Below are 21,036 nucleotides of genomic sequence, written 5' to 3' on the forward strand. Positions count from 1 at the left end.
ACTTTTATCTCATCTCATCTTAACTCATTGTCCAAACTAGGCCTTAATATAAAAAACCAAAATTGCTACTTTTAAAAAGCAAAGTTCTTGAATAGATATTGGTTATTTCAATGTAGAGGGTTGTTTGATCATTTGTGTTTCAAAACAATATATCTACTTCTCATCCTAGGAGGAGTTAGCAGGTATGATAGAGTCTTTTCTCTATCTGTCTCTCCGAGTTTCTACTACTAAGTAGCACTTTTGCTATTTCATCATATAAATTGATTCCAATCAAGCTAAAAAAGCCCTATATTATTAGTAAGCTAGCGCACTGCAATATTTTTAAAGTGCTAACGAGCAAGAAAATACCCCATTACTTTGCTACTTCTAAAAAACAAAGTTCTTGAATATGTATTGGTTATTTCTACCGATGCAGAGGGTTGTTTGGTCATTTTTGTATCAAAACAGTCTACGAAAACTTAGTACATGTATGGCGTCAAACACAGTTGATCCCCCCTGATGCCGGATAGAATAAAGATTATTTTGCAGGCTAATTTCAACAGAAAATTCAAAGGAAAGAAAACAAGAGAATCGCTTCAAAACATAGAGAAAACGTTTCTAATGTTCAATTCAATTATCAATATTCAAGAGTGACCAAATCAACCCACAAGCCAGGCTATAATAGCTAAAAATTGACTGTATTGAAATTTTACCAAAAATATCAAAATCCCAATAATCATGCCAAAATTAAATACGTAAATAAAGAAGTAATCTACCAAAAATCTGGCCTAAATCGACTTTAGAATCACTTCTAAAACAATAAATGAAATATTACCATAAAAGGAAACAAATAACTAAAAATAGGAAATCGGAGGGAAAAACAGTAGAATTTGACTTCAAAAATGATGCACACCGAGCATAACTAGGTGCCCACGACGTGCTCGCCAATCTGAATTGGGGTCATATGCGTGATTCTGATACCCGTAGCCAAAGTTATGGCCAAAATATCGAAACATGCCCAAAACTACCCCAATCAAGGAAAGATCACGATTTCCTGCCCTGTTTGCGCTGATCTGCTACCTCTAGGTATTTCAGTGCAGTCAATGCTCAGTTTGACAACTCAGCATCATCTGACTCAGATCTTCCTGCATCAGTTGCCCCGGGTTAGAAAGAACTCGTCCTCGAGTTCACAGTACCTTCATCAGGGTCCACAAAATAAGAGTTCAAGTGTTTCACATTAAATACATCAGAAGTCTTCAAATGGCTGGGGAGACATAACCTATAGGCATTATCATTGATCTTCTGTAGGATCTCACAAGGTCCAATCTTCCGCTCTTTAAGCTTATTATACTCTCCAATAGGAACTCGATCACGAGTTAATATTGCCCAAACAAAATCACCAACATCAAAAAGTACCTAGCGACGATAACTATCTGCTTGAACCTTGTACTTGGCATTGCTTTCGTGAATGGCCAGCTTCACCTGATCATGGATGCCTCTAAGATGTTCTGCCATCTCTGCCTTGTGATTCAATCGACCCACATGTGGAATGGGGGCTAAGTCCAGCACACTGGACGGGTTCTGACCATAGACAATCTCAAATGAATTCAATCGTGTGGTTATGTTCTTGATCTGTTATAGGCGAATTCTACTTGGGGAAGAGCCAGACCCCATTGCTTTGGCTTAGTTCCAGCCAAACTCCTCAAAAGATTGCCCAAACTCCGGTTCACCACCTCAGTCTGACCATCTATTCGGGGATGGTAGGCGCTGCTGAAGTTTAACTTTGTCCCCAGTTTCTCCCATAAGCTCTTCCATAAATGGCTCATGAACTTGATGTCACGATCTGAAGTGATTGACCAGGGAACACCATGTAAATGAACAATCTCCTTGAAGTAAAGATGAGCAATTCGAGCAGCATCCATGGTTTTCCTACAAGCTACAAAATGGGCCATCTTGGAAAACCTATCAACCACAACCAAAATAGAATCCATGGATCGTTGGGTCCGGGGTAAACCCAGTACAAAGTCAATACTGACATCGAATTAAGGAGCCTCAGGAACAAGCAAGGGGGTGTATAGGCCTGCATTGGTGAGAACCCCTTGGACCATTGACACACATAACATCACTCCATATAATGATCCACATCACTGGTCAGTTTGGGCCAATAGAAACCAGAGGAAACCAGGGCCAATATTTTATCTCGCCAAAAATGACCCTAGCTATGAAGTTCAATAATAATCTGCTGCCTTAGTGAACAATTTGGGATGCACAACTCTAATCCACGAAATAAATAACTATTATGCAAAACAAAATCACTTCGTTTACCATCAGTTACCTCCCGAAATATCCTCCCAAACAAAGGATCTATTGCATACATGTCACTGAAAATCTCAAATCCTGCAACTCTGTTGGTCATGATGGTGAGGAGTAGCGTCGACTCAGGGCATTTGCTACACGATTCAGACTTCCTAACAAGTGTCTCAATGAAAATGTGAACTCCTGCAAATAGGCCACCCACTTAACATGTCGCCTACTCAACTTATGTTGGCCATTGATGTACTTCAGTAACAAGAATGAACTCTCGTTGCACCAGGTAGTGACACCAATGTTTCAGGGACTGAACTATGGCATAGAACTCCAGGTCTAGTGGGATAATTCTTCTTTGCTCCTAACAACTTCTCACTGAAAAAGGCTATGCGCTGTCCCAACCCCATGTCGGACTATAGATGAGGATATGGTCGAAATAAACTACAATGAATCTCCCCATAAAAGGCCGTAGAACCTGATGCATAAACCTCATGAATGTACTGGGCACGTTGGACAGCCCAAAAGGCATGACCATCCATTCATACAACCTCTACTTCGTCTTAAACGCCATCTTCCACTCATCTCTGAGTCTTATTCTGATATGGTGGTATCCGCTTTTAAGGTCATTTTTTTAGAAGACCTTAGAATCGAACAGTTGATCCAGCATGCCATCTAAGCGTGGAATGGGAAACCTGTACTTCACTGTGATTCTGTTGATCGCTTAGCTGTCAACACACATACACCAGGAACCATCTTTCTTCGATACCAGCAGGGCAGGGACTGCACATGGGATCATGCTCTCACGAATGTAGCCCCTCTCTAATAACTCCACCACTTGACGCTGCAACTCTTTAGCTTCCTTGGGACTAAGGCGATATGCAGGTCGGTTTGGTAAACTCGATCCCGGGACAAGGTTGATCTGATGCTGAATATCCCTCATGGTGGTAGCCCAGGAGGAGGATCTTCTGGCATCAGGTCAAAAAACTTTGCTAGCAGCTGCTGCACCTTTGCTGGTAAATCTGGACTCATGTCTGCTGCACTATTCCCACAAGGCAGCAAGGCATAAATCACAACTTTCCGCTCAATCTTTTCTAAGAACCGGGACATAGAAAGAAGATTAGTAGTATTAGCCACCAGGATAGGAGTGCTTCCTTCCCGGCGAGGTGACAACACAATTTTCTTTCCCTTGATACTAAGGGAATATGTATTCTTCCGGCCATCATGAATAGCGATCATATTGCCAAGGCGTACCTAACAATACATGACAACCATCCATAGATACAACATCACACCAAGCATTACCAAAATATTTTCTGCCAATCGAAAAAGACACTAGGCATCTCCTATCTACTGTTACCTCACTTCCTTTATTCAGCCACGCCAATTTGTATGGCTTGGGATAATGATCTGTCTTCAACTGTAATTTCTGGACAGCTTCTTCAGAAACCATGTTCTCACAACTACCACTTTCAATGATCATCTTGCAAACTTTATCTGCAACTGTGCAGGTCGTGTAGAAAATGTTGGTTCTCAACCAATCGTCCTCTGAATCACTCTTTGGAGTCAATAGACTCTTACGAACAACCAAGGTCTCATGGCCATCACCATACAATGCGTCTCTATTCTCATCATCATCGTACATAGGCTCTCAATTCACCTCAATTCCTCCTTCTACATCTTCCTCAATTAGAAGAGTTTTGCCCTTTTGATTAGCAGGCTTCCTGCATTCAGTCGCTCTATGCCCCTGTTCACCACACCTGAAACATCTAATATTAGAGTTAGAACTCTGACCCTATAGTGGCTGCTGGGCAGAACGATGTTCTTGAGGGCAAATTACTCGACTGTTTTGATCGCTTCTGATCACTGGCCTCCTGCTCTGCTGTTTCTCTACGACGAGTCCACAGTGAGTGAATGTTGAGGACATCTTGTAGGGACTGCCGCAATCCTCCCAAATACCGTGCCCCCAACTGCTCTTCTGTCTCAGATAGATCATTACGGGCTATCAATTGATAAAGTTCTTCAGTGTAATCATCAACCGTTCTCGTGCCCTGCCTTAACGAGTGGAGTCGCTAGAATAGAGATTGAGTATAGCCAAAAGGAAGGAAGTGACATTTCATCTTCTTCTTCATCTTCTCCCAATTAGTAATCTTGGCCTTGCCATGCTTGTCTTGTGATCGCCTCAACTGCTCCCACCAAGTAGATGCTCTACCTTTGAGTTTGATGGCGACTAGTTTCACTTTGACACGATCAGGAACCTCCTTATAGTCAAAAATCCGCTCTTCCTCATGCAACCATCAATGAACCCTTTAGCCTGTAACGTACTAGAAAACTCGGGTAGATCCACTCGGAAGTCGAGGTCCCCATGACACTCCTCTCGACCATGGTGCTCCCAATATAAAGGACTCTGGTGATATGAGTTTTCAAAATTGGAATCGGAATCGTGATCTTCCATCTCATAATCGCCGAAATCCTGCGCCGTTAGATGCTGGGTTAACTCTGCAACTTGTCTCTGCAAATATTCAATCATCACATCCTGAACGCTATAATCACGGTGCGAGACTTCCTCGTTCAGAACCTGCCCACGATGACGACGACCACAACCACCAGCCATGAAAACTAATGAGAATCACCTCAGGAAAGATGCTAAAGCTATGATGCTAACTGACGCCAGATAGAATAACGAATATTTTATAGGCGAGTTTCAACAAATAATTCATAGGAAAGAAAACAAGAGAATCTCACTAAAACACAGAGAAAATGCCTTTGATGCTCAATTCAATTATCAATATTTAAGAGTGACCGAATCTACCCACAAGCCGGACTGTAATAGCTAAAAATTGACTGTATTGAAATTTTACCAAAAATATCAAAATCCCAATAATTATGCCAAAATTAAATATGTAAATAAAGAAATAATCTACCGAAAATCTGGCCCAAATCGAGTTTAGAATCACTTCCAAAACAGTAAATGAAATATTACCATAAAATGAAACAAATAACTAAAAATAAGAAATCGGAGGGGAAAACAGTAGAATTTGATTTCGAAAATGATGCACACCGAGCTTAGCTAGGTGCCCATGATGTGCTCGTTGAAAAGAATTTTCCGAATTGAGGTTATATGCACGATTCTGATACCCATAGCCAAAGTTATGGCCAAAATACCGAAACGAGCTCAAAATTGTCCCAATCAAGGAAAAATCACAATTTCCTGCCCTCTTTGCGCTGATCTGCCACCTTTAGATATTTCAGTGTAGTTAACGTGCAATTTGACAACTCAGCATCATCTGACTCAGATTCTCCTGCATCACCCCCTACCCACACCCCTTCCCTTTTAGTTACATTTCCACCCCAATCTTTGCAAGCACTTCCACCCCAATCTTTGCATGCATGTGGACGGGGTGAATAAGCATAATGATATGTGATATCAACATGAATATGCATTTTGATATCATCGGTATGCTTCATGTTAGAGCATTTGTTTAATTAAACGAGTTGTATTTGGGTTGAGCTATATAATCTAATACGCGTGATTTGATACAATTTGCAAACATGAATCATCACCCCATATGAATCAATAAGGGATTATTATGTGAATGGAAATAATGACGGTAGACATTTGAAAACAAAATGGATATATCATTATGGTCAATGGGCTCGAATTTGTAAGATGAGTAGATTTTTATTAATTTTTCCTCCATTAAAAGTAAGGTTGGGTACTTGGGTTAATAAGATTTAAATCCCATCCTCTTTATGAAAAATACCTTTGAGAAGGCAGAATATATAAAGTAACCATATTCAATCACCTAATGAATTGACAACATGATCTTGAATGCAGTATCATCGTAGATTTGGTTTTTGCGATCAAATTTGTTTGACCCAATAAAAGCAAACAGAGAAAGAGAGGTGACATTTTTGGTTCATAAAATCAAATAATTTAACAATCATTTTGCACATTTTATTTATTTATATCATTATAAACCGGTAGTGATAGGGCCAGCAAATTACCCATTTTCCAAAAAAAAAAAAAAAAAAAGATAGGGCCAATAGACGAACCAGATCCAACTGACCAAAACATTATCCAAACCGTTCCGTTGTCGGGCCGGGACAGGTGTCACACCCACGACGCACCGTCACGTTTCCAAGTGCCCAACATAGAAGCGAAAAACAGAGCTTCGAAGAGCGTCCCAGGCCATAGCTTCAGATGAAGAAATCTCCGATTCACACAACGTGTCTGACTCCTCTGCTTTTGCCTATTTGCTCTTGTCGTATAATTCTGTTCCTTCTCCTCCTCATCCAACTAGAGATAAAACCAGACACACGGAGAAAGTAAGGCCTACCGCCCCCCCTCCCTCTCTCTCTTTGCCTTAGTGCTTTATTGGGTTGCCTTTTTCTTCTTGTCTAAGTTTGTTCTTATGTTCTTTATTTTGTGTTTTACTACCTGAATGAATTGGGTAGGTGAAAATGTCGAGCTCAGTGGAGAAAGAGGGTGCAAGAGAGGAAGCTGTTTCCGTGGAACTCTCTGCTCCTCCTGGTTGGAAGAAGAAGGTCCTTCTTTTCTTTCTCTGTCCTTTGTTTGCCCAATTTTGCTTCGCGTTTGGAATTTGGAGCTCTTCATTTCTTGAATTTTCGGTTGCTACTCTGCTTTAATTCATATTTATAAGCTGAAATTCTGCATGGGTTTCGCTTATTTTGAAAACTTGTGCACTTTTGCGGTGGAATTTGGTGCTGTGGTGATTGTACGCTCGCTAGCTAGGGTTTGTGGGTGCTCCATTAATTTTTGGTCAGAATTATGTGTAACTAAACTTCCGTAGTTTATTTCAAATCTTGTCGGAGTTATATGCTTTGAAATTCTTTTCGGGAACTCCTTATTGTGTGTTCTTGTTTCGTTTGTAATGTCTTCGGTCCCTCTGGACTGGTCGTTTTACAAGGGTTTGTTGAAATTTCCTAAATTAGGGAAAAAAGTTTCTAATCATACCTTCTTTAGGTCTCCCTTTTTGACATTCATTATTCTGACCACAAAACTATCAAAATTCACCTCACCCCAAATTATCATTCCTTTTGCAATTCACCTGCTCCTTTAAGATCCAATCATCAAAATTGTACCCCATCACCTATTTTTATCATGTACGGTCAAGATCTTAATGAGAGGGTAAATTGTGAAATGATTGGTGGTTTGAGGATAAAGTCGCAACTTTGGTAGTTTGAAGGTCATACTGCAAGAAAGAGTCGTAGTTTGAGAAGGTGAAATGTGATTTTTCCCTATGAATTTTCAATTTTGGAATTTTGTGTATTTTAACTGCTGATTTCTGGGATGTGTTTTCATTCTTTTGGTGGGATATGTGCATTCAAAGCCTCTATATTTTTTCACTTTTTAAAACTACTTTTCCCAATTATATTGCTCATTTTTCTTTGTGGAGAGATAGTCATGATGAAAACCTTCTTTTATTAATCTATGTAATTGGGAATATGAATTGGCCACATTTAAGGAAGGATAGTGAATGAAAGCTTGGTAATTGAATTCCACACCATGTAGTTCTTCTTGCTTTAAACAACTCAAGGAAATCCCAATTCACATTTGAACTTATATTTCAAAAGAACTAGAAAAGACTACATTTAGAGCTCCATCAAATCATGATAAATGCCAAGAACTTTGCAATTTGGGATATCATTCACCAAGCATCCATTCACTACTCTCCCATAGATGGTTGTTATAATCTCTCCCAGTCATGTGCCTAATGTCCTTGTCAGGCTATTCCGTTGTGGCATGACTCAAGTCCCAAATTTTTGGTTGAGATTGATTTTGATACATTCGTAACGACAGAGTGTTCAAACCAAATTTGGGCTTATAAATGACAAGAACTTCTCTTTGTCAAACAATGTATGATCTAATTCACCACCCTTCCGTGGATATGGGATATCACAATTTTCCCCTCATAAATCGTAATATTCATGTCCGACCATTCTTAAGGTGGCACAGCCCATGTTCTACACTTCTGGCTGAGATTAAATTTGTTATTCCCTTTCCAAACAAGGTTAGAAATGCTACTTCATCACTTTCCATTATGCCCGGTAATGAGAGTTTTATAAAATTTATGAACTTTAAACACTAACAATCACTATTATTAGACCTCAAAATAATGGATGTAATTATTAACATATCCAAACTAAAGGAATTATAAGGTTTCTTTCATTTTTTTCTTAGTTTTTCTTAACTTATGAGACAAAATCTCTTAAGTTGGGCTCCAATACCAAAATTGTAATGCTCCCCCCATATGTGAGAACTCAGTGAATGAGATCTCACATCACTTGAAAGGGGGAAATAATTCCAAGGACGTTTCAGTTGGAACCTTGACTAGTCCTTCTGATTGCAGGTCTGGATGTTACGGGATCTTTCCTTAAGTCATTACAAAAGGTATCAAAGCCAATCTTAGCTAGAAGTGTGAGACTTAAACCGTATTGCAACAAAATTGCCTGATGAGGACCTAATGGGTAAGATAGTAACACCCCACATCTATGGAAAGGTGGTGAATGGAAGCTTGGTAAATAGGATACCGCATTCACTAGGGGAGAGAGAGGTTCTTAGCATTTGTGATGACCTAATGAAAGCCCAAGCGATATCTGGGCTTATACTTCAAAGAAACTAGTTAAGGTTACAATTTGAGCTTGCTCCCGAGGGGTTTCAATTGTAACACCAACTAGTTCTTTTGGAGAATACTCATATGTGGCTTGGGCATGAGCCATTTCAAATTTATCAGAGCAAATCCTATTAGAAGTATGGGACTTTAGCCATTCCACCTACAACGGAATGATCTGACAAGGATGTCGATAATTGAAGGGGTGAGATAGTAATAACCCACTTTGAGTGAGTATTAGGAGGGGGATGAATGGGATTCCACTTTGCTTAAGAGGGAAAAGTTCTTGTGATCTATTATTATTTTAAAGGGCTCCAATTATAACATTGACCTATCCTTTAGGATTATAAGCTTAGATACCTAGACTTGAAATAAAAGACGAAACAAACTTGTATTTTTGATTCTCTTGGATAACAAAAATTAGGAAGAAAATAAGAACCTCTTGGGAAGCTGCCATTTCCTGCCCATTATTGCTGAATGACCTGGTAAACGATTATAGACAATTTGATTTTAAATGACCATAGATGGAGGAATAAGCGAGGAATAGGACATGTCATGAAGTTTACGTGGGATCTTAAATTACTAGATTCAGATGATAAACTATGCTGAAAGGTGTTTAAGAATTGTTACTCCCTTGCACCCTCACTTTTCTCTCCCTCACTCTGTCAGCTGCATATCTTTCTTTTTGTAAAGTCAAAAGCTGTTCTATAAGTTTTATGTGCTTGGCCTCAAGCTTATACGAACCCTCATTGAGTCATTCTCAAGCTCTGTTTAACTCAGTAGTGAATTGAAAACTCAATAGTGAATCCAAAATATTTTATGTTGGTCTAACCCTGAGAATGATGGTTCCCTATGAGGATAAGTATTGTTTTTGCTTGAGAAGCTGATATCAATGTACATACCAATGGTCTGTTGGATCATATAGCATTTGCTAACCCCATATGGCATACAGATGGATGAAATAAATTATATTGAAAAAAAGGAAAGGTTGGCGTGCGCTCTCTCACACACACACACTGCTCCTCTCTTGGCCTCTCTTCATCGGCAAAAAATTAGCCACATGTGAGATTTTTTAGATTGAGCCCGTGAGAACCTATCCTCAAGCGTGGCTATTTATAGTTTTTTAACTGTTCTTTATTATTAAAACCTATAGAAAAACTGTTCTTTATCCTAAGATTGATAAGTCTGTTCTTTATCTCCAGAATGATGGTTCCCAATAAGAAAAGATCAAATGGTGTAGTTACTTTCCTAGATGATGTTGATACAACATTGATACCCCCTTTAGGTGAAAAGATTGGATTCTCTGGTCCTCCCTCAAGTATTTATCGTACAAAAAGTTGAGATGGATGTAGGAAAAGAGCAGATTCCTCAACTTTCCTTCAAGCACTGATCTTGAAAAAGGTTTCAAAGAGCATTGATTCCTTTGGGGTAACACTTGATTTTACATTATCTGTCGTCTTTAGGATGACGGGTGACTTTGAGTTAGCAGCATATAATATATTGATTACCTATAAGTTAGTCCCAGCATCATGGAGTGATGCTTTGCTTATTGAACTTAGCAGCTTGGTTTGCAGGCTTAGGCTAGGCTTTTTATTTGATGCATGACCTCAAAGTAGATAGCCCAAGTTTATGGTCCAAGTATTTCTGTTGATTAAAAAAGGAAGTTCACACTATTGTGTTTGAATAAGCATTTAACTTATAAAAATTAGTGTGTGAATAAATGTTCAAGTGCTCTTAAATGAAATTTGCATAACCAGGGTTCATGTGAGCTCATTCATATATATTGTACTTCACCTTATCATTGCTGTAATTCGATCTGATTAGATTATGTTGGAATGCATGAGGAACATCTTGAGATTTGTAGTTTTATCAAATATAATCTAATTACTTGTCCATAAAACATGTAATATAATTCTGTGCTCATTAATCTAGGCATAAGGCATGTAATTAGATCTATTTTTTGCAGTAGATGCATTTAGCATGTAAATTTTCATATAAGATGAAACCTGTGCTTCTAATCAGAAGTTCTTTTGATAACTGAATAGTGTAACGGGAAAATGACATGCCTTTTCCTTGAACGCTTCATAGAGTTTGTGATACCACCGTAATGTTACTTATCGAGAAACAGTAGTTGGCTGTGTTCCTCGTTTGATTTCCACATCTAGACCTCTAGCCCTCTAAATCAATTGTGTGGCTGATTCAGAATCAAGTTAATATTCTCTGGATGAATGAGCACTTAATTTGAGATGATGTAGCGAGCAGGACAATCGTTCACATTGATGAAGATTTGGGTAGTTTGACAGGCAAAAAAGGAAAAAAGGGGATCATGATATTGTGGATGTGGGAGGATGATTTACTAGTTGGGAGTTTAAGATTCACTCTCTGAGATATAATTCTTGAATTAAATCTCTGAGCTTAATCAGTTTTAACAGTTTTTGAAAATATATTAATTTGGCAGTCTTTGAACTTTAAATCTTTAATTTTGCCTGTTTTTCTAACTACTGTTAGGTTTCTGTGCCAGTTAGTTTAGCAGAATCATTGAATTCAGAATATTTCTGTTGAATTTTAAGTGCATGAACCTTGAGTATTCAATACAGTAAATAGCAGTCTGAATACTAGGCTATTAACTAATGCTGTATAATACACTCCAGCTCTGGGTATATTTTATAACTTCGATCTATCATGTAGTTTTAGTATTTTCCATACCTAATTTTGTAGCACATGTTTATTCAGTGCATTGTTGGTCAATTACGTGGAAAATAAAATACAATGATCTGTGTTCATTTGCAGTTCTTTCCCAAGCAAGTTGGAACCCCAAAGAAAAATGAGATCATATTTACATCACCAACAGGAGAGGAAATTGTCAGCAAACGACAGCTGGAACAGTACCTGAAAGCACACCCTGGTGGTCCTGCAGCTTTGGAATTTGATTGGGGTACTGGTGAGACCCCCAGGAGATCAGCTAGGATTAGTGAGAAGGTTAAGGCAGCTCCACCACCAGAAAGTGAGGCCCCGAAGAAACGGAGTAGAAAATCGTCAGCTTCAAAAAAGGATAACAAAGAAAAAGAACCTGTATCTGAAGGAGCCGAGGAGACAAAAGAAGAACACATGCAAGATGCAGAGACAGAAAAGGATGTCCTGAAGAAAAATAAAGATGACGACAAAGCGAAAGATACAGAGACCCAAATTGAGCCAGCTCCTAAAGAAGGTAAAGATGGACAAGAAGTTGATGTACCTAATGATGCTGGAGAAAGCAAGAAAACTGCTGAAGCAGCGCTTGATATTCCAAAAGGGACAATTGATGGAAAGGAAGCCAAGGATTCTGAAGTAACTCAAAATGAAAATGCAAAGTTGGAGGGTGCAAACAATGTAGAGAAGGCACTGCAACCACAGGTGGAGGCAGAGAAAGTGGATGGGTCTTGGGAGCAGGACAAAACTGACTCCGTTTATGCTGATGCAAAAAAATATGAAGTGGAAGGAGAGGAGAAAGAGAAAGATAACAAAAGTGCTATTGAGTCTGGAGGAGAAACCAAGGACCATTCAGGGAAAGGTGACAGTGGTGGGCTCAATGCAGATGTTCATGACAAAAAGGGTAAGGTTGAAGGAGAAGTTATTGAAAATGGCAGCCATGGCAGTAAGGTTCGTGAGGTCAAGCCTTGAGTTTAAAGTAGATTAACTGGATGCTGGCTTCTCTTCTTAATTCTGTGGGAATATGACTATAGTTTAAAGTTATTGATGCTGTTTAATGTTAGCTGTCTGATTGTTCGTTGGGACATCTCTGTCTATATAATCGCAGATTAGGCCTATAATGTACCATCTCTTGTACCGAGAAACTTGTAGCTTGCAGTGACCTTTGTAACCTTGTGGTGTAAAAATAATTGTTATGTGATATTGTTATGCAGTCCAGTAATAAATGTAGATCGGGGAACCGTTACTTTGAAACTCATTTAGTTTCTCCTGAAGGCTGAGAATCTTCAACTTTTTCAGGTGCTTTTGGCTAATGAATGTTTCAGGTTCTTGGGCAAGACAAGCCGTTAAAAGGAAAATCCAAGCATAGATTGCTTTTCTTTTTTTCTTTTTTGGGAGGGTGGGGGCGCGAAATAAGAAGTAAAATGGCCTTACTTCCTTCCTTTTTCTGCAAGTGAAATTACTGGGTTCGGCAATGGGAGTCACAATAAATGAGCCCCAATAAATCACAACAAAATAGACATCCGGCAAAATGTAACATATGCCAACTGTTTTGCCGTTAAATTTTATTCAGTCGCAGTTTTTTTTTTGATACATTTGGGAGAATGGGTTTCGAACTCCAAATCTCCATTTTGGAGGCTGTAGATTATACCAATCAGGCTACAGGCGTTTGGCCAGTCGCAGTTTTAAGTGGCCTCCATGATTGCAGCTTTGTGGCGCTGTAGCTCACAGCAGAAACAACAAATTTTGATTTAATTAATTCATTGGTTGGTGAGAAATTTTGGTACTTATAATCGAAGCTCAATCAAACCGAGCAACGAATCACAACAACTCGTGCAAAAAGAACAATACCCTGTTGTTCCGGAATTTGTAAGAACTAACTGAAACCATGAAGAAAACTAGTGAATCACGCCAGCTAGAGGTTGGATAATTGATCTAACTTTAATTTTTCCCTCAATAAAAGGAAAACTTGTGGTCACTGTTCAAAGCCCCTTGAGTTGTCCCACAAGCCCAGTTAAGGCTGACCATTTCTGAAATGCATTTGCTGACGCTACAAAAGCAAGTTTGGAGGACTCAACATCATTACGAGTTACTGCAAAGCCAAACATGGTTCATTCATGTGAGTACTAGAAAAATTGCCATAATGCAACTGTAGGTGGCATTCTGAGACTGCTTCAATGTCACCTGAATGATTGCAAATTTGCAAGGGAGCATGAATGTGGGAAAGCAAGGCACATCTTAGTAATAGAGTAACCCACCTGAGGAGATCAATGAAACCAGCGAGGAATTGAATGTATCCACTTGAGTCTTCTCTTCTGGACTAGAACTCAGCTGCATGTATAGAAGATACATAGAAAAATAGTCATAAGTTTAGCATTTAGACCATTCGAAGTAAAGATCATGCTGTCCTTCACAAAAGATTCTCGCTCTGAAAATCAAAACTTTGTCACGGCATTGGTAACTTTCAAAGTAAAGAAGCAAGTGATGTTTTGATTTTGAAGCCTAAAATAAGTAAAAAAAGAACTTCCACAGGATTTGTTATTTTCATGAATGGGGCTTTTGTGAGGAATAAAATCTATAGTTCTTGTGTTCATTGTTGCAAGTAATGACGTTATCGTCCAAGGTGACCTTTGTGAAGGCTATATTGGCATTCTTAACCCACTCTGTATTAGAGCTTCCCCCAAGAACAGAACTAGCTGTAGATAGATCGTTATTGTCAATGGCTTGAGCAACTTTGCTCAGCTTGTACACCAGATCCTGCAGATATCCTGCAAAAGACCATTTTCATTGTGTTTTGTTAGAAGGAGGACTCATTGCAGCTGAATGAGATAATATCATGCAAAAGAATATACAACCATGCTTCAAACACAGCCAAATATTTGCAGTTCAGTTTCTGAGAGTTACAGAATCAAATCCCTCAAAACAGATTATGTGGCCCATGATAACTTACAACAATCCATCCTAACCAAATTCTTTAGCATGAATCAAACTGAAAAGGAAGTCAGGAATTCCTAGTTTGGAATGATATATCCATTGAGTGCAAAATGTACAGCATTATTTAAGAACAATCTTTCATAAAGACTTGTAACTATGCCAATTGAAGAAAGTTGCTAAATTTAAGAACCTGTTTCTTTGTTCGATGAACTAATGACTCCTTGTTTCTCAATCCTCTTCTTTCGGTCCTTCTTGACCTTTTCCAAGAGCTCCACATCGTCGTCAGCCTCCAGAATCGCTGCATTAGCAGCAGACCAATCTTTAGCAGAAAATAAGAAGCCAAAGCTGGTGATGAAGCTGATGGAAAGGCTTCTTTTGGTAAGATTTGTGGAGGACTCAGCGAATGCCTTGCATATAGCTAATTGTCTCTTTGCATTGAGTTTGTGAGGGAAGAGTAATGATGGTGATGTTAACAAAGAAGAGGAAGGAGATGCTGAAGAGGATAGAGAAGAATAAATGAAGGTATTTGCAGTGGAGAGAAAGGCTGTTGCCATTTCTTGCTTTTCTTTCACCTTATTTTCTGGTATTTTTGGAAGGAAAAAAACAATCAGAGGTATTTGCAGTTCGGAAGTTTTGAGGATAAGGTTGCTGGATTCTGTCATCTGATCCAGTCATTTTTTTATTGCATGAGGGCATAATAGTCATTATAATATATATTAACAGTATCTCACTAAGAAAAAGAAAAATTATTTACATCAGTATGTAGCCGCAGTACACTCAATATACTAAGTTTAAAAAAAAAAAATATCATGTGAGGTGTGTTGCGGCTACCGGCTGATGTATAGCCATTCTCTAAGAAAAAAGTGGCACCACTTTAAAAGTACGTGCTTTTCGTGTACACAAGACATATATATCTATATGTATAACGTGAACAATAATAAACAATGATTATTTTTTATGTTAAAGTGTATTGAACAGTAATTACTGTTCACAAATCACTGTTCGCATTAAAAGTCAACAATAATAAACAGTGATTAGAAAAATTAAGATTTGAGATTTTAAATCTCAACCCTTTATTTTGAATTTCCAGAATTGATCCAACAGTAGAGGTTAAAATATTAAAAATAAACAAACTTAAAATAGATAATTAAAATATAAATTCAACTTTAATTTATAAAATACTAATATTTTATCATTAAATAAAAAATAGAATTTTGTTAAATATTTTTAAGAGAATAAAATCATATAAATACTTAGAGTTTTTAATATAATTTAAATTTCATAATATTCTTAATTAACTAAAATCATTTAAATAAAATGATTTTTTAGTGCTCCCTGAGTCATTGAGTAGTATGGTTAAATTTTACAATTCATATATTTTGTTAAGAAAACTATTGCTAGAATATTCAAAATCTTTTAATTTTTATATTACTCATATTACTGTAACATTTTGTTATTATTATGATGTTTGTTAAAATTTATTTTTCTACTACTGTACATTAAATTATTGACTAATTAATTTTATTTAAAAAAATATATTATTTTTACATTTTGTGGATATTATTCACTAGTAAAACGTGCATTGCACGTCACTCACTACTAATATATATATATATATGTAGATTAATAAGTTAATCCTACTAAAAAATCGAATCTCAAATTGAACAAATGGATTTGTTAGTTGGAATTTGAAAACATTAGTGGTTATGATATGATTTCTACAAGTCTAATAACCCATTTGTTTTGAGTTGTCATTTGTTTTTGTTTTTGTTTTTTGCGCAATCTAATTTCTTTAAGGCCTGATATATTTAGTTTTAGTCTTAACCCAATACCAATACTATATATCGATACTATATGAGAGTGGAAAATAGAAAAAACTCAATGCATTTGATTCGAGCATTCTTAGGCCCATTTGGACTCAGAAGGAATATCAATTCATCTCATCTTATCTTATCATTATAATTTTATTAAATTTTTACATAAAACATAATAAACAATTCAACTTTTTCAAATTTCAAAATAATAATAATATTAAAAAATAATATTCTTATAATATTTTATTCAACTCATCTCATCTCATCTCTCAATCCAAACGAGGCTTATGTTTGGTTATTGAATCAAATACAACTAATCTCAACTTATCTCAAACTAATCATTAATATGATTCACTATTTTTTCAATTTTTTATGAAAGAAAACTAAATTCATCTCAACTTATTTCATTCATTTTAACTTAAAAAGTAAAACTCATCTCAATGAAAGCTATAAAATATTACTATATACAATTCAATTTAACTCATATCAACTTCCAAACGCAGCCGTGTCTGCTTATAGTGGTGTTTGATCCGATAAGCGCATGGACCCTGTGTGCTGCTTGTCGGCGAAACTTTTACCATAATATGTGCCAACCTACAGATATTCCGGCCTTAAATCTTTAGGATTTGCCATCCTTTATCCTTCCACGCGTGGGTGTAGATTTTTGAACCCTTTCGGATGATCTAATCTTTAATAATTTCTCTTCTTGTTTTATCTTAAAATCAGGAGTTGTCACACCCTTGTACATATTTGCAAAGAAAGGGCGGTGAAAGTGAAACATGATCTGATCCATTGCGGCCCACGTACAAATCATTATCATCCTCAAAACTACATAGCTGGCAAATTTCTTTCCGCCATAACCTAAACTGCAAACATCTTAGACGAGTGTGGAAGTTTCGCAATGGCATGACTAATGATCATCTCGACAACGATTTATTTTAGACTCTCAATTGGTTCTGATCCCCATATAAGAGTCATCCATCCTCCTTTAATAACCAAGAATCGAAGTTGGTGATCTCTCCATTAGCCTATCCATAATAGCAAAAGATCTCCCCCACCTTCTACCCACGTATCTCATTTATATATTAATATAGATATGCTTTCTAAGAAAAAAGTGCGTACGTTGCTTATAGATCACAACTAATTCACTCTCATTTTCTTAAAAAAATTCTGTACTATTTATATCCTACTAAATAAGATATTGCACATTTATCACCATTAAATAATCATTTATTACATACTTCTCTATCATTTAATGGTAATAAATATGTCACATATTACTTAATATGATCAAAATAAGATGAGAGTGTTGTGTATAGTATTACTTCTGTTATAATATAATTTTTTAATATAATTTTTTTTTTGAAATTTGAAATATTTAAATTGTTTATTATATTTTACGTGAGAGTTTGAAAAAATTGTTATGATTATATAAAATGAGATAAGATAATTTAATTTTGTACAACCCAATCAATCCTTTCAGTTTGAACCAAAGGAAAATGAATCTCTTTTATTTCTTCTTTCTTACAATAGGCTGGTCTTTTCCATTCCCTCCCAGCATCCTATCCAACCATTCTATTTTGGTGCATAGTAGCCTAATCCTCCAATTTTCTCCCGTTTTTATTGGAAATAAAATGCTAGATCTAGCGTCAACTGCTAGACATGAAGCAATAGACACCACTCTGTTGTCTCCTCACATTTACACTGATCTACCACCACATCAAAAAGATGTTGGAAAAATTAATCGAAACGAAGCTGGACTTTTGCTTCAAAAGTTCGTAATAATATAACTTTTGTTAAGATAATTTTTGCCCTCACCAATTTGGATTAATTGGTCTGCACTAGGTTAAGGCAAAAGAGTCTCTAAGATACAATAAGCCAGAAAATTTCTTTGTTTGATTGTGTTATGCACTTAACAAAATCAAATTGGCACTCTAGTTCAGGTTCTGTCTAGGAGCTTGGCCATGAGTTTCTTGAGGCATTCTTTTTCTTCTCATGCTTCACTTTGTTGGCGCCTACATTCCTGATCTTTCCTTGTTTTTGCTAGTCGCCTTGGCGGCATGGTGGTTTGGGCAACCAATCATCAAGCTCGCCACTGTCTCGCATCTCCTCTTGATCCTTTGCTTTAGGGTATGACAATCTTCTAATCGGTACCCACTTGTGTTGTGGTAAGTGAAGAATTTCTAGGATTGGCATCCTCGATCATTGTTCGGGCGTGGCTCCCTGGCTTTCTCTTGAACGTTTATGATGGAGTATTGGACTCGAGAGCTAGCTACTCGCCTTAATGTTTCACATCTTTCCTTATGCTGGCCTTCTTCACCTTCGAGTCCTTTCATAATCTCTCTAATGCTCCCTTCATCGATTGTTCTTCTAGTTGCTCTATCTCTAATCTCCTGGGCACTGTCAAAGCCCGTAATGTGTCTTCTACGTTGGCAAAATCGTCAACCCTATCCATGAACTTGCATAAGGTGGCCGGAGTCTTCCTCGCCAACTCGGTCTGAAGGGACTTCTTGGCCATATTCCTTTTAGCAAAGCCGCCAACATGATCTTCTCATCTTGATCATCAATTGTCATTCGTTCTCTATTAAATCGGGTCAGATATACCTTCAGGCTTTCATCTTCCCTTTGTTTCAAAATGAGTAGATATGCGGCTGACCTTCTCCTCCTCCAACTCGCCATAAATTGGGTTAAGAGCTGTCATCCCAATTCTTCAAAATTGTCGGTGGATCTTGGCTGTAAGGCTCCAAACCATCCTCGGGCAGCTCCTTTCAGGATTAACAAGAAGGCTCAACACGCAATCTCAATGAGGAATCCGTGGAGCTTCATGTGGGCTTTAAATGTCTCCAGGTGCTCGATGGGGTCTTTGGACCCATCATACATCTCTATTAATGGGACCTTGAATTTTGGCAGGAAAGGGACCGCCATGATTTCCACGTTGTACAGCATATTTGTGCTAGTGAGCAGTTAATCCACCGAGGAAGATGCTCCTATTTTTTGCATCATTACTTCGTATTTGTCCACGAGGCTTCGCAAGTCATGGTGCCTTTTCTTCGCTTCTTTGTCACTATAGGGAGGCCTACCTGTGCTTTGTGACTCCGCCTCTGCCCTATCAACTTGGCTTGGCACCTTTGCTCGACACTCCATTTTTCTGCTTGAGAGCTTCATTTTCATGTTGTAGGGCTTCTAGTTCCATTGTTACTTTTTTCAATCAGTCCTCTAACTTTGCTATACTATTCTCCATATTTGTAAATGATGCTTCCTAATCCCTAGTTACCTGTGGTCGCGTAGTGGTAGACATGCGAAAGGCACATTGTTTTGCAGGAAAAATATCTCATAGACGATGTCAACTGTTCTGGACATGTTTCGCACCCTCCACTTTCTACCAGACCCGCGACCATAAAAGTGGAAAGGCCTAAAGGATATAGAAACGCCTCTGATGCTTATGTCATATGAATTGCTTAATCGTTCTTATAGAACCAATGAGTAATTTGTTCGTACCTGATGAAGGATCATTGATGGATATATAGAGAGTGATGAGGGAACCCTCTTGAGCCTTGTAACAACCTAATTTCTTATTTAAAATCAAGTCCGGATTTTATTATTTGAATTTTCTTCGCTATCTCGACCTTATCTGACCTTAAGAGTTTGTTGGATTGTCTTAGCCGGTATGAATTTGATAAGCCCTTATCCAAAGGGCTTATCACAGACCGACAGGCCATAACCTACACGAGATGTTCACTCAGAACCCATCTACTCGGGCCAGGCACTTGGGGATACGCAATGGGCCCATCAAGTCAAGAAGGGGATTTAGGCCCTTCCACATCCCAACCGGTTGTAACTTCCAACTGTTTTATTCTATCCTTCTAATGAACTATATCGAAACAGCCACTCAACACGTTTCCTCTCTTACTTTAATCAAAGAAGCTGGTTGGGATAGATCGGGACCAATTTAATTTGTCCATATCCCTTTTGTTTGTTATTATTTCTTTTAAATATGCTTATATAATGCGAATCTTAACCCTTTTTATATTTATTTTTTATTAATGAAATGATTTATTAGGAAAAAAAAAAACTTGTTGGTTATTGGGTGTAGGCTCCCGAATCCATTGATGAAAAGTAGATCCCCTCCTTAGGGATAGGAAGAAGCCACGTTAATCCAAAAAGATGAGAGCCTTGCTGTGACTCATCACGTGGTGGCCGGCCGGATTCAGCGAGCAAGAGATCATGAAAAAAGTAGATTCCCCTACGTATGTACGTACGTGGATCATCGCAGTTGGTATGGCAAAAGCTACCAATTTTTTATGATAATTAGCAAACTCCAATCGCCTGAAGCCAGCTCTAAAGAGCCTCCTTTCTGGTCAGATAATGCACCAGAAATGGTTGGAAATCCTTCTAACGCATAAGAATTATTAAAAATGTCAAAACCTCCCTTCAGATAACTCATCTTTTGGCTTTTGCCATCATATATATATGGCTTTCAGCAACGTCCATGGAATTAATAAGAACTCCACTTCTTTGCATTCCCCTTTTACTTCTCTTTTCCTGATCCTCCTAAAATATTAGTAAACTTTCTTTGAGTTTTATGATCCCTAATACTTTTGATCTGTTTCAGTAATTTGTTAGGGACTAAATTGAATGGGTCCAACCCTTTGAAAACCTATTACTAATAATAAGGAAAGAGA

General features: G+C 37.7%; 2 protein-coding genes across 2 annotated transcripts; one reads left to right on the top strand and one right to left on the bottom strand.

Annotated features, from left to right (window-relative positions):
• Nucleotides 1-6,457: 6,457 nt before the first annotated feature.
• LOC108986206 (methyl-CpG-binding domain-containing protein 11-like) lies at nucleotides 6,458-12,864 on the top strand. Its single transcript, XM_018958742.2, has 3 exons — nucleotides 6,458-6,612; nucleotides 6,742-6,831; nucleotides 11,709-12,864. The coding sequence occupies exons 2-3, from the start codon at nucleotides 6,748-6,750 to the stop codon at nucleotides 12,576-12,578; spliced, it is 954 nt and encodes a 317-aa protein (XP_018814287.1). The 5' UTR covers nucleotides 6,458-6,612; nucleotides 6,742-6,747; the 3' UTR covers nucleotides 12,579-12,864.
• Nucleotides 12,865-13,331: 467 nt separating this feature from the next.
• Nucleotides 13,332-15,147, bottom strand: LOC108986211 (thylakoid lumenal 16.5 kDa protein, chloroplastic). Its single transcript, XM_018958752.2, has 4 exons — nucleotides 14,731-15,147; nucleotides 14,235-14,374; nucleotides 13,865-13,937; nucleotides 13,332-13,698 (listed from the first exon to the last, which is right to left on the bottom strand). Exons 1-4 carry the CDS (start codon nucleotides 15,092-15,094, stop codon nucleotides 13,589-13,591), a joined length of 687 nt encoding a protein of 228 aa, XP_018814297.1. The 5' UTR covers nucleotides 15,095-15,147; the 3' UTR covers nucleotides 13,332-13,588.
• Nucleotides 15,148-21,036: the final 5,889 nt, after the last annotated feature.

Source organism: Juglans regia, chromosome 10, assembly GCF_001411555.2.
Source record: "Juglans regia cultivar Chandler chromosome 10, Walnut 2.0, whole genome shotgun sequence".
Classification (NCBI taxonomy): Eukaryota; Viridiplantae; Streptophyta; class Magnoliopsida; order Fagales; family Juglandaceae; genus Juglans; species Juglans regia.

Bases quoted from the DNA above. Each gene is read 5' to 3' on its own strand.
- LOC108986206 (XM_018958742.2), top strand. From the start codon at position 6,748: ATGTCGAGCTCAGTGGAGAAAGAGGGTGCAAGAGAGGAAGCTGTTTCC. The intron at 6,832-11,708 runs GTCCTTCTTTTC...GTTCATTTGCAG, and splicing joins CTCCTGGTTGGAAGAAGAAG to TTCTTTCCCAAGCAAGTTGG.
- LOC108986211 (XM_018958752.2), bottom strand. From the start codon at position 15,094: ATGGCAACAGCCTTTCTCTCCACTGCAAATACCTTCATTTATTCTTCT. The intron at 14,375-14,730 runs GTTCTTAAATTT...GGTCTTTTGCAG, and splicing joins TTCATCGAACAAAGAAACAG to GATATCTGCAGGATCTGGTG. The intron at 13,938-14,234 runs GTCACCTTGGAC...CTATACATGCAG, and splicing joins CCAATATAGCCTTCACAAAG to CTGAGTTCTAGTCCAGAAGA.